Source organism: Anabas testudineus, chromosome 8 (genome assembly GCF_900324465.2).
Source record: "Anabas testudineus chromosome 8, fAnaTes1.2, whole genome shotgun sequence".
Lineage (NCBI taxonomy): Eukaryota > Metazoa > Chordata > Actinopteri > Anabantiformes > Anabantidae > Anabas > Anabas testudineus.
In genome coordinates this window covers 15,169,216-15,179,921 of record NC_046617.1, presented here as the reverse complement: position 1 = coordinate 15,179,921, position 10,706 = coordinate 15,169,216, and the positions used below count along the sequence as shown (strand labels likewise).

General features: G+C 36.9%; 2 protein-coding genes across 3 annotated transcripts; both read right to left on the bottom strand.

Moving 5' to 3' along the window:
* Nucleotides 1-4,145: 4,145 nt before the first annotated feature.
* LOC113169422 lies at nucleotides 4,146-6,322 on the bottom strand. Its single transcript, XM_026370851.2, has 4 exons — nucleotides 6,044-6,322; nucleotides 5,623-5,955; nucleotides 4,853-4,983; nucleotides 4,146-4,657 (listed from the first exon to the last, which is right to left on the bottom strand). Exons 1-4 carry the CDS (start codon nucleotides 6,108-6,110, stop codon nucleotides 4,571-4,573), a joined length of 618 nt encoding a protein of 205 aa, XP_026226636.1. The 5' UTR covers nucleotides 6,111-6,322; the 3' UTR covers nucleotides 4,146-4,570.
* A 346-nt stretch (nucleotides 6,323-6,668) lies between these two features.
* Nucleotides 6,669-10,454, bottom strand: LOC113169295. Of its 2 annotated transcripts, XM_026370649.1 has the most exons (5): nucleotides 10,069-10,454; nucleotides 9,627-9,944; nucleotides 8,603-8,629; nucleotides 7,742-7,857; nucleotides 6,669-7,555 (listed from the first exon to the last, which is right to left on the bottom strand). In XM_026370649.1, the coding sequence occupies exons 1-5, from the start codon at nucleotides 10,151-10,153 to the stop codon at nucleotides 7,442-7,444; spliced, it is 660 nt and encodes a 219-aa protein (XP_026226434.1). In that variant the 5' UTR covers nucleotides 10,154-10,454; the 3' UTR covers nucleotides 6,669-7,441. The 2 variants fall into 2 exon arrangements, with proteins under 2 accessions (XP_026226434.1, XP_026226517.1); XM_026370732.1 differs by lacking the exon at nucleotides 8,603-8,629 and having other exon boundaries at nucleotides 6,670-7,555; nucleotides 10,069-10,450.
* Nucleotides 10,455-10,706: the final 252 nt, after the last annotated feature.

The window sequence follows — 10,706 nt, the reverse complement described above, 5'->3', positions numbered from 1 at the left end:
GACAATGCCCTTTAACCTTTTCAAATTCCACATGTCAAACTGTGGTAACCTGCTTCATGTTCACATCCTGCCACAAAGAGATGCATTTCTGAGCTGCAGAGACCTCTTGTGGCTGATGTCTGGTTTTCTGTAGATGAATCTCTTTGCTCAAGAACTCAAAAGCAGCTTTTTGTCTCATCTTCTATCCTTAAACAATTCATTCAGGCAGAGTAAATGAAATAATAATACACACAAAGTTATTTTAAAGAATGTGCAGGTGAGGTTAATTCAGAAAGCTAACATCCCATAATTGTTTGGGAAATCAGTGGGCATAGACTGAAGTTAAGCATTAACATTTAACTAGCTGACAAATGATTCCCTCATTAAAACATTAACATGAATGAGAACATCGTATGAACTTCATACAGTAAGGAAATGTATTTGCTGGTGTGTCACGCAGTGTTTAGCGACAGTGGGCAGACTGGCCTAGAAAAACAAGCAAGAGGCTGAGTTGGCTTTATCAGTCTAAGATATAGGTTTGCAGCTTCAGCAGCTGCAAAAACTTAAAAGTCATTGAGTCCGGGGCTCACTGGTGGCTATATGGTTACTGTGAATGTCAAAAAACCACAACATTTGTTGTGCATGTCTGACTCGTGGGCCTTTGTTGCATATCATCGCTCTCTCTATCTCCAATATTGCAAGTGTACTAGAAAATAAACGCTAAAAATAACCTTTAAAAAAAGTCTTTGACATGTAGGAGAGAGCTAAAGGTACAGGAGTGTTAAAATGTTGCATAAGAGTGGCAACGTAATGAAGTCAGCTAAGTGACTCAGTGCTTTCATCTGTACAGAACGTTCTACCCCTCATTAGTTGTCCATTAGCTGGTATTTATACTAAAACAGCAGAAGTTGTGTCAGCAAAAAAACATGTTGCTTCTTCTTTAATACAGTGGCTTACAAGGGACGTGGCACAAAAAAGAGTCCAATGAGTCACCTCTGTTTTCAGAATCCAGATAAATATGTGTCTGTGGTGTAGCAGAGAGAGGTTGACTGTTCGTTTCTCACTGTGAGAGGCTCGGGCTCACTGAACCCCCCGTGTGGACAAGCATGAATGCAACTGTGGTTTTTACCGATCACATTTGTTGAACCATATGTACAACCTCCACCTACAATGAATGGTTTGATAAGCATCAACAGTAACAGTAAAGATTTGTAGTAAAATCTGAACCTGAACCCATAAACCTAAATTAGAACCTTATAATTATAAGTTCACTTGAAATGATGTCCTCGCAGTGACACGACTAAACTTTGACAGTTTCAGTGTCTTTTGTGCTCTATAATGCTTCAAATAGATTCTGGGGATCACAGTATAACACCTGTTCACCAGCCACAAACCTCATCATGCCCCTCTGCAGGAACTAGATAATGTGCCACAACCGCCGATTCGGAGGTTTAATGTTTCTGTGCACCAGATGTATATAAGTGGCAGCATCTCACAGTGTACAACTGCTAAATTATCTGTCCCTCTATGGTTTTTTAACTCCATTCATAAAACACTGTAAACAAACATACACTTTAGATTAGTTCAAGAGTTGTAGGAGGTAACGCATGTGGTGCATGTGTGGCATCACAAACCCACATGGATTTTAAATTATCCAATAAAGTGGGAAATCTTCCTGATTTCATTGATACTTTCATCATACTGTACTTGTCTCCATCATGTTTGTAAAAACTAACACAGACACAAAGTTGTTAATGTTTGTTAGATGTGAGGATCAGCAGCACTCACATGTCAGGCAATGCAAGCAAGAGGGATTATTTCCACAGTGAAGCCCTAAACTCCAAAACACTACTTTGGCTTCACTACAAATATTGTTCTTTTACTCCACTACATTTATGTGATGACTATAGTTATTATAGTTTTCAGAATCAGATTAATACAAAATGTAGTACAGTCATTAGACTTAATTCATTGCTGGATATTTACCAGCTACGCAGCAGTATGTACTACTAGTGTTTCTAAACTTGAGTATTACTACTTTTAATAAGTAAATGATAGTATTTCTTCTTCCATCGGTGGTATTGGAAAATAATTAACTTTAAAGAATTAAAGTTTTGTCAAAAGGTTTCTGACCTGTGATATTACATGTAAGACCAGAACCACATCCTTTTGCTCTCACGTGACTGACAGTGTGGCTTTGACAAGAACAGAAAAGTGTCACTTCACCTCAGAATAAGGAATTGAAAAAAACAGAACAAATCTTACCCAGCAGTCAAACATATTTTTGTATAAAAGTATTCACACTTCACAGTGTGCTGTTGCAAGACAGACAGCGGACAGGGGCATCCTAGCTACTATTTTTTGTATGTGTGTCTAAAACGTATTAATGAGTGACATAGTTAAGTAAGGCACAAACCTGGTCATATAAGAAAATCATGCATGTAATAAAGAGTCCAAGGAACATTTTGTGGGGAAAAAATAGATCAAGGCAGAGTTTGTTCAGGTTTAAAGATGGAGCAGAGCACCCTCAATAATAATGAAAGGAGATTTGAAACCATCATGTCTCTTTGGGTTTTGTAGTGGAGCCCTGGTGTGGTTAGAAATTAGCATTTAAATGACTCTCTGGTCTAATGACGCTAACATTAACTCTAAAAAACGGCTTATTCCATTTAAAATCAAAGGTGCAGAAGAGAAAAATGTGTGAAAAGTGACTGGGTGTGAATACTTTCCAAAGTAACCAGTATATGTAATAAGAATGGTTTTAAAAGATTTCAAGACTTATGTGGAAAACCCTTATCAGAGCGTGTTGACACTTTGTCAACTCTCTGAACACCTACATATAGCACGCTTCTAAAAGCACCTTGCTAATGTCAGAGTTTCCGCTTGCCTGCTCTTACAGAAAACTGTTTGACAAATTCTGTAACAGTTCAAAAACAACATGAGGAGTGAGTAATACTGTTTTATTTCTATAACCCTGTCAACAACACCTGTGGATTATCAAACCTGAGAGACCTCCCAGGAACTATGTTAGTGAAGACTGTGCACATGTGTCTTCAAAATAAAAATAGTACATCCTCTGGTTTTATAAACACACATCACTGCTCCTATTGGCTATTTAAAAGTGTGTCAGATCAATATCTCTTACACTTTTATGCAGTGTTTTTATACTACAGGTTCAGATGCACCTTATCATTTGGTATTTCCTGTTTCATGTTTTAACACGTAGAATCTGCTGCAGTTGCACAATGAGGTGTTTCTGCAGTGGTGCAGACCTTTGTTTGAGTTAAGTGGGTGGATGAAATGGAACCTTTGCTGAGTTAAAAAACAGCCTTAAGTCAGGGTAACTGCGGCGTTTTGATGTACAGTTGATGTTCTTTGCTTCTTGGCTGTAAACTTGAACTGTTTTCTTGTAAGAGGGGTCTCAGTTTCCGTCAAAGCACAGTTTCCCATACCTCAATGGACTTCCTTCCAAGTCGCTCTAAGCAATGGCTGTATACACATACACACATACACACCAAGCAACTGCAAACTCGCATCGCTGCTCACTGACTCTTACCCCACAAACACGCACAAACACACATTTCACACTTACATACTGGGCGCAATCTTTGGTGCTCTTGAAGGAAAAGAGAAGTCAGCTTGCGACCACACAGACCTACCACACAAGTAAACAACTGTCTCATTTGTATGCTGTTGTCAGAGGAGATTTTAATGTCTGACATTTAAATGTTGACTCATAGGGTGTTTCTCTGTGCTGAGTTTTGATGTGACCTGCCATGACTTACACGTTTTTGAGTTGTTTCCAGTAATTGGATGTTTGGTATTTTTTAACAGTAAAAAATCAGAAACTATTGTTGTTTAATCAAAATGCTGTAAAAAACACATTCACTTTAGATTTAATAAAATTCTAGTAAAATTAGTCAAATTCTAATTTTAGTAAAAGCAGCATGGCAGGTTTAAGAACATACTTCAGAAACCAAAGTGACCAATGAATTGATTTGATGTGGCACGTCTGGTGGGTAAAGCTGTGTGAAGATCTGAACCACAATGTAATAATAACTTAAGCTTTAACTTTACCAGTTGTTGCAGTGACCACTGTTTTCTTTTTTTATATGAAGTAATTAAATATTAAATTTGATCATTTTCAAGAAAATAAGATATAAAAGTACAAAAAAATAGATTTTTATTTATGTAAACTTCAAATTAAAAACCCTTAAGAACATTCAAATGTACCACATCTTTAGTTTTATATATCAAATAAAAAAAGGATTGGTATACACTTTGTACAAAATCATATGAAATTATTGAATTAGAATAAGACATATTTACATAATAAAGGGAATTAAAAGATTCCCAACAGTGCCATCCACAAACTCTAACACCTGACATGGAGCTGGAATCCTGCACCTTATTATCTTTCCTGTCTTTTACTGACACAGCACATACAAGGTCTGAAAAGATGTCAGAAATTGTTGGAGAATTTAACAAGCTGCTATATTGCATCACGTGCATTACTGTCACCTCAATGGTGCTGAGTTTATAGGTTAGTTAGTTAGTTTCAAGGTGGTTAGTTTCTTGCAGGAAAACATCCTCAGCCTCTGAGTGCTCCACGCATGTCCTCATAAATGTCATTGTTAGGGACGCGTCTTGGCTTCACTGCAGTATTGGCAGTCTTGGTCTGTTCACAACACACAACAATAGAGAGGTTATGGTTAGAGAGGTGTGTGTGAAAGCGATTTGTGCTGCTGTTGTTTCTGTTATTTGGACGTTGGATTTAAAAAATGGTAAATATCAAATTGTGATTCAAACCAGAAGACAAAATGTAATCAATTAAGAGCAGACACACAAAAACAGACAAACACACACACAATACCTTGATGAGCCATATGAGGACACCCATGATGATGCTGAGGAGCACAGCGGCACAGATCACAACAGACACCATGACCAGATTGTCCTTGTCTCCTGTTTTACACTGGAGTTCAAGGACCTCATGGACTTTATCTAGAAACAACAACACACGTTATTAAAATTTTTAAAGTAAAATGAGGAAATGATGCTTGTTGATGGAGGATATGTGGGGTTAAGAGAAGGAAATTCAGGATTCAGGAACACCAATCAACCAACATCAACGGCACAAAACAACACTTCTGATTTGAGTTGTACATTCAATGCAATCCAATACAGCAGCTCTAATACAAACATAACTTTTTAATGATTATTCTATTATTCTATATGTATTCAATTACTCTACTAAATGTTATTTATTGTTAATGTGTTTGGTATCACTCCACTATTACAGGAACACATAATGTGTTGAGGTGTTTCTAATGTTTTGGCTCCCACATTCATTTTACATATTGTAAGATTATTTTAAACACAACAAGTTAGATTTAATGTTTTCTTCTTACTTTTCTTTTACCTCTCTACCACACTGTTTTTGGGGGTTTGTCTTTTGCTTAGGTGATTTTGCTATTTTGCAGCAATATTTGAAATCAAAGGCTTTTCTGTTATTGCCTGTATTATTTTATACCTGTCACCTTTGTACTATTCAACTTGTTGAATTGATATTCTGAAAGAAAACTGTGCCCACATAGGGATGAGGTCAATTTGTGATAAAATTAATAAAATAATGAGGCTTACCGTTTATCACCAGGAGAACAGATCCTTTGCCTTCTGTGATAATGGATTTATAGGTTGTCTTGTCTGCCTTTTTGTACATACACCAGTACGGTCCTGTATCGTTACTCGTCAGGTTTTTGATGAGGATGTCTATATTGTGGAGTTCTCCATTGACCTGAAGTCTACCTTGGAAGTTGTTTAGAATAGTACGTTTTCCTGACTTTTTCTCTATGACCAAAACTTGTGCCTCCTTACTGAGACCTTTCTTCAGCTCTATGTAGTCTTGGTCTGGTTCAGAACATTTGCACCGGATAGTGATGTCTTCTCCAATATCTTTCCAAACCACTTCACTCTCTGCATAAACAAACATAATTTTTACTATTTACATGTAATAAAACATATTAGTTTCATTCTTTGTCATTGTACATGTAATCAGTCTTACCTAGAGCCCTCATGACTGTGCAGGAGAGACAAAGGATGGCTGCAAGTTCTAACCAGACAGCAGACATGGTGACAGTGACAGTGACTGTCACACAAGGTTCACTTGAGTTCTGATTCCTCAGTAGGAAATGTATGTGTTTTCACTCTGATTACTAACGCGTGACCTACATAAAGGCGTCTGATGTGGTTCAGAAAATGACTGAGTAACAAGATAGACAGCTTAGACAAACAGCAGTGTGAGTTTGGTAGATCCGTAAAAAATAGCCCGACTCCAAGTTCACACTTGAAGTGACGATGAATATTTAGCTGTTAGGGCATCATAGCTCGATATGTTTAGAACGCAAATGCAGTGTCAGCAGATAATAAAAAGTTTCACTTCTTATTGTGGCAGCATTAGAAACCTGCATAGAAACAAATTAGACTGTGGGGAAAAAAACAGAATTACAGTGAAGAGATGTTAAAAGAAAGTGTTCAAATAATTATCCCACTTCACATGATTTTAGAATTGTCTTTTTAGATTTTTGATAAAACTTCATCAGCTCATACCTTTTAACATAAATTTGTTTAATCATATTCTTATGATTCTTATGCATTATACATAAAGTCAGTCTAACTTGGGCAACTTCACAGTGTGATGTTGCTTAAACGTAGTAAGAGTATCAGCTTTACCAGGGAGCAGAAAACATCCCGACGCTGACTATGTAGTTTTCATATGAATCAAAGATGTTAGAAGCTTCGCATTCACATTTTTTTACTGATAAGAAAGACTGTTATTCTTATTATTACTGGCAGGAGCATGTGATCTTCCTGTTAGTGAGAATAAATCATTAAATCCAGACAGACAGCTTACACTATTTGCAATACCATGAAACTGGTAGATTTAATCTGAAATAAGGACTGCAAGAATAATATAAACATGTAGCATGAAATACTGTATCCAAAGCATCACTGTAACAAAAGCATATGAACAGAGAAACTGATTCAGGTATACACACACAACTCATACATGAATTAACATAAACATTAGGCTATTATTCATAGGCTTGTGTAAAAATGTACGTTAATCTTAAGTTAATGTGTTCTCAGTGGCTGAAATATCTTTAGAACTTGTGCAGCAGAGATACAGGCTAAGTACATTTACACAAGATAAAAGTAGGTCAAAGGTTTTGTGCTAGCAGAGGGTGCAGGGCCACATCTAGTGGCAGAAAAAATAAGTATGTCTGAGTTTTTAAACTCTTTGTAGCAGGTCCATGGGTGCAGCAAAATTAGCATCAGGTTATGATCTTTTTACACAGTTACACACTGACAGAAACAAGGCCTGATTAAATGCATATTGGAGAACATACTGAGTTGGTTCTGTACAATACTATACAATACTTCTACCCTGCTGGTACAGAATTTATCGCATGTTGTTTACTTGCAAGCGGACACCCTCAGTGCATCTTCCTGTCATGATCTCATAAACATTATTGGGGTCACCTCTTGGCTTCACTGCAGTGTATGCCGTCTTGGTCTGGTAACAACAGATATTGTTGGCAAGATGTTAGATATGGGTTTATTAGGTACATATACTACACCATATGGACAGAGTCTGTTTCTGTTAGTACTGTTGAGGACAATAGCAACACAGAGAACACAAAAGTTAAACTAGGATAGTAAACAAAATTGAGTAAATGATCACCATCATTAGAGTTCATACCTTGATGAGCCACATGAGGACACCCATCATGATGCTGAGGAGCACAGCAACAGAGATTATAACAAGCATCAGGACCAGATTCTCTTTCGATATGTCCAACCATCCAGGTGCCGCCTCTAGAAATCACATGACATTATATTTTCTCATCATGTTAATAGAAAGCATGATCCAGTCACAGTCGTGTTGTTTGCTTTATGTTATGTTTCCTTCAAAACGTATTTGGTGTAGAAATGGAAAACTTAGACAACAGTTGTGGTTATTAATGCAAAGCTGGAAATGTTTAATGTGTTTTTCTTTTTACTTCTTGCACTAATGTTCTTTGTGTCTCTGTTAGTTCATTGAATTTGGAAGGATTTTTTTGTCAGTTAGCTTAAAATATTTTCCATTTTGGTATTTGGTACTTTACAATTCCCCAATACTATAGTGCTTTAAAACATTACAAATCATTACTACTGATACTAAAGCAGGGGTATGTCATTTATGGAATAGTCTTTAGATTACAATAAAAACACACCTGACGTGATCAGAATGAAAATGCAAAATAATTTTAACTCTGCTGGTGTTTGTTTGTTTTGTTGTTTTTGCTTTTGTTTTGCACGGATAAGGAAACATTTGTGAATTCATGAACCAAGAAATATGTTGTAAAAAAACTCTGTGTAGAGGGGAGTAGAACATTATAAGGTACAGGGCTGTGAAAAAGTATTTGCTACCTTCCAGATTTTTTTGTTTTTTGCATATTTGTCACACTTAAATGATTAAGATCTCATTTCATTTATTATGGGAAACCCCCACACCTTGCAAAATCATGAATGAACTGGTAATAACAAAATTTTTTTGAAAACTGAGTAAACTTTCACCTACCACACCCAGGCCCGATTACTGCCAGACCTGTTGAACAAAGAAGCCACTTCAATAGAAGCTGTCAAGCTGACAGAAAAACACGCTTAAAAATCTCACAAAGTAACACATCATGCTGTGACCTAACAACATTCAAAAACAAATGAGAAAAAAGTAATTGACATATATCAGTCAGGACTTGGTTACAAAGTCAGTTCTGAGGCTGGGACTGCAGCTTTGAGACTCCAGCAAACCATTTTTACCCAGAGACTGGGAAAAAATGGCATCCTTGGTAAAGTTCCAAGGCGAAAGCCACTGCTGACCAAAAAACAGAAGCTTGTCTCACAATTGCAAAAAAACATTTTGATTATCCTCACTACTCTTGGGTAAATATTCTAAATTGTTGTGCTCTCTACCAGAAAATCCTGAAGGAGATTGTCTGATAATCAGTTTGTGACAAGCACACTTGGGTTACGCAGCAGGACAATGATCACACACTGCAGTCAGTCCACCTCTAAATACTATAAAAATTCATCTACAGCAATGTGAAAAACAAATTGCTAGTTATGGCAAACACTTGACCGCTGTTGTTGCCACTAAGGGTGGCATGACTACTTAATAGGTTTAGGGGGTAATTACTTTTTCCACATAGAGTCCCACATTTTTGGGTAGCTGTTGAGCTGCATTTTGTATTTACTTGGGTTATCTTTGTATAATATCTAAATTAGTTTGATGATCTGATTAATTTATGTGACAAATATGCAAAATAGTTTTTCTAGGCACTGTGATATATACAGTATGCGGTCATGAAGTGGATGAAAGCATATGAGCATAAGTTTTGCATGTGTTCGACAGTTTGGAGCAGTACGGTATATAAAACCACAAACCACAATCCACTGTTAAATGACCCCAAGCACCTGTTGAGCTTCTATAAACCTGTTGGATCAATCATTAATTTAATTGGGAAGAAAACTGTATCCAGTGTTCGAACAATAACATTTATTTGTGGGGTCCATTTGTTTTGTGGAAATAAAATGATGAGGCTTACCTTTTACCACCAGGAGGGAATAATTTGTATTTTCTGTTATAGCTGATCTCTGGTCTCCCTTTCTGTACAGACACCAGTACAGTCCTGTGTCGTCCATATTCAGGTTTTGGATGAGGATGTCCACATCAGGGAATGTTGCATTTACATGAAGTCTGTGTGTTAAACCTTTGGTCATGGTAACTGTGTTTGACTTGTCAACTTTCAGGAAATCTTTACTGAGACCCTTCTTTACATTTAGCTCCTTTGGGTCTGATTCAGAAGATCTGCAGTGGATAGTGACAGCTCCTCCAATATCTCTCCATAGCACTTCACTGAGCTCTAGACATAAAGATTTTAGTTGCAGTGTTAATTTTATCTCACTTTACATTTGATAAAAGCTTTTTTTTTTTTAACCATGTCTCATTTTAATGACTGCAAAGCTATATGCATATATTATCCTTACCTGAAGCACTGAGAGGTATGCAGGCGAGATAAAGGATGATTGTGAGTCTTCGCCCAGCTGCAGACATGGTAACAGTGACTGTCATACAAGGTTCCCTTCAGATCTCTTCAGTAGGAAATGCATCTTTTCACCTACACCACCCAAGTTATTGCTAATGTGTGACTAATGTGAAGGTGTCACGTGTGGTCAAGGAGATAACTGCAGGCAGGCACCTTAGACACACATTAATGTGAGACTAGTAGAGTCTTAAGAACGGCCTGACTTTCAGCTCATACTGAAAGAAACCAGTAGGTTGTTTTCAACCCTCCATAAGACATGAGACAAGATCAGCCATTATCATGGTTTGACATACAGTATTTATAGCACAAATAGTAGCAGAGGATGCATAGTTTCAGTTTCATTACAACAAAAGACTAAACATTCATCATTTAATAACAAAGAAGAGCTGTGCATTGCACAGGAAATGGGTCGTACATTAGCCTCTCAGTGCTTGTGCAGCTGAGACAAAGTAAAGTTGCTGTATATATATCAGCCTTAAATGTAACTGGCAGACAAAAGTAAAAAGTGTCAAAAGAAAACTAAATCCGCAACAGCAAGTATTAGAATGTGGTTTTGCACTTGATCAAATTTATCATTAT

Bases quoted from the DNA above. Each gene is read 5' to 3' on its own strand.
- LOC113169295 (XM_026370649.1), bottom strand. From the start codon at position 10,153: ATGACAGTCACTGTTACCATGTCTGCAGCTGGGCGAAGACTCACAATC. The intron at 9,945-10,068 runs GTAAGGATAATA...CTTTATGTCTAG, and splicing joins CATACCTCTCAGTGCTTCAG to AGCTCAGTGAAGTGCTATGG. The intron at 8,630-9,626 runs GTAAGCCTCATC...TTTGTTCAACAG, and splicing joins TTCCCTCCTGGTGGTAAAAG to GTCTGGCAGTAATCGGGCCT.
- LOC113169422 (XM_026370851.2), bottom strand. From the start codon at position 6,110: ATGTCTGCTGTCTGGTTAGAACTTGCAGCCATCCTTTGTCTCTCCTGC. The intron at 5,956-6,043 runs GTAAGACTGATT...TTGTTTATGCAG, and splicing joins CACAGTCATGAGGGCTCTAG to AGAGTGAAGTGGTTTGGAAA. The intron at 4,984-5,622 runs GTAAGCCTCATT...TGTTGTTTCTAG, and splicing joins TGTTCTCCTGGTGATAAACG to ATAAAGTCCATGAGGTCCTT.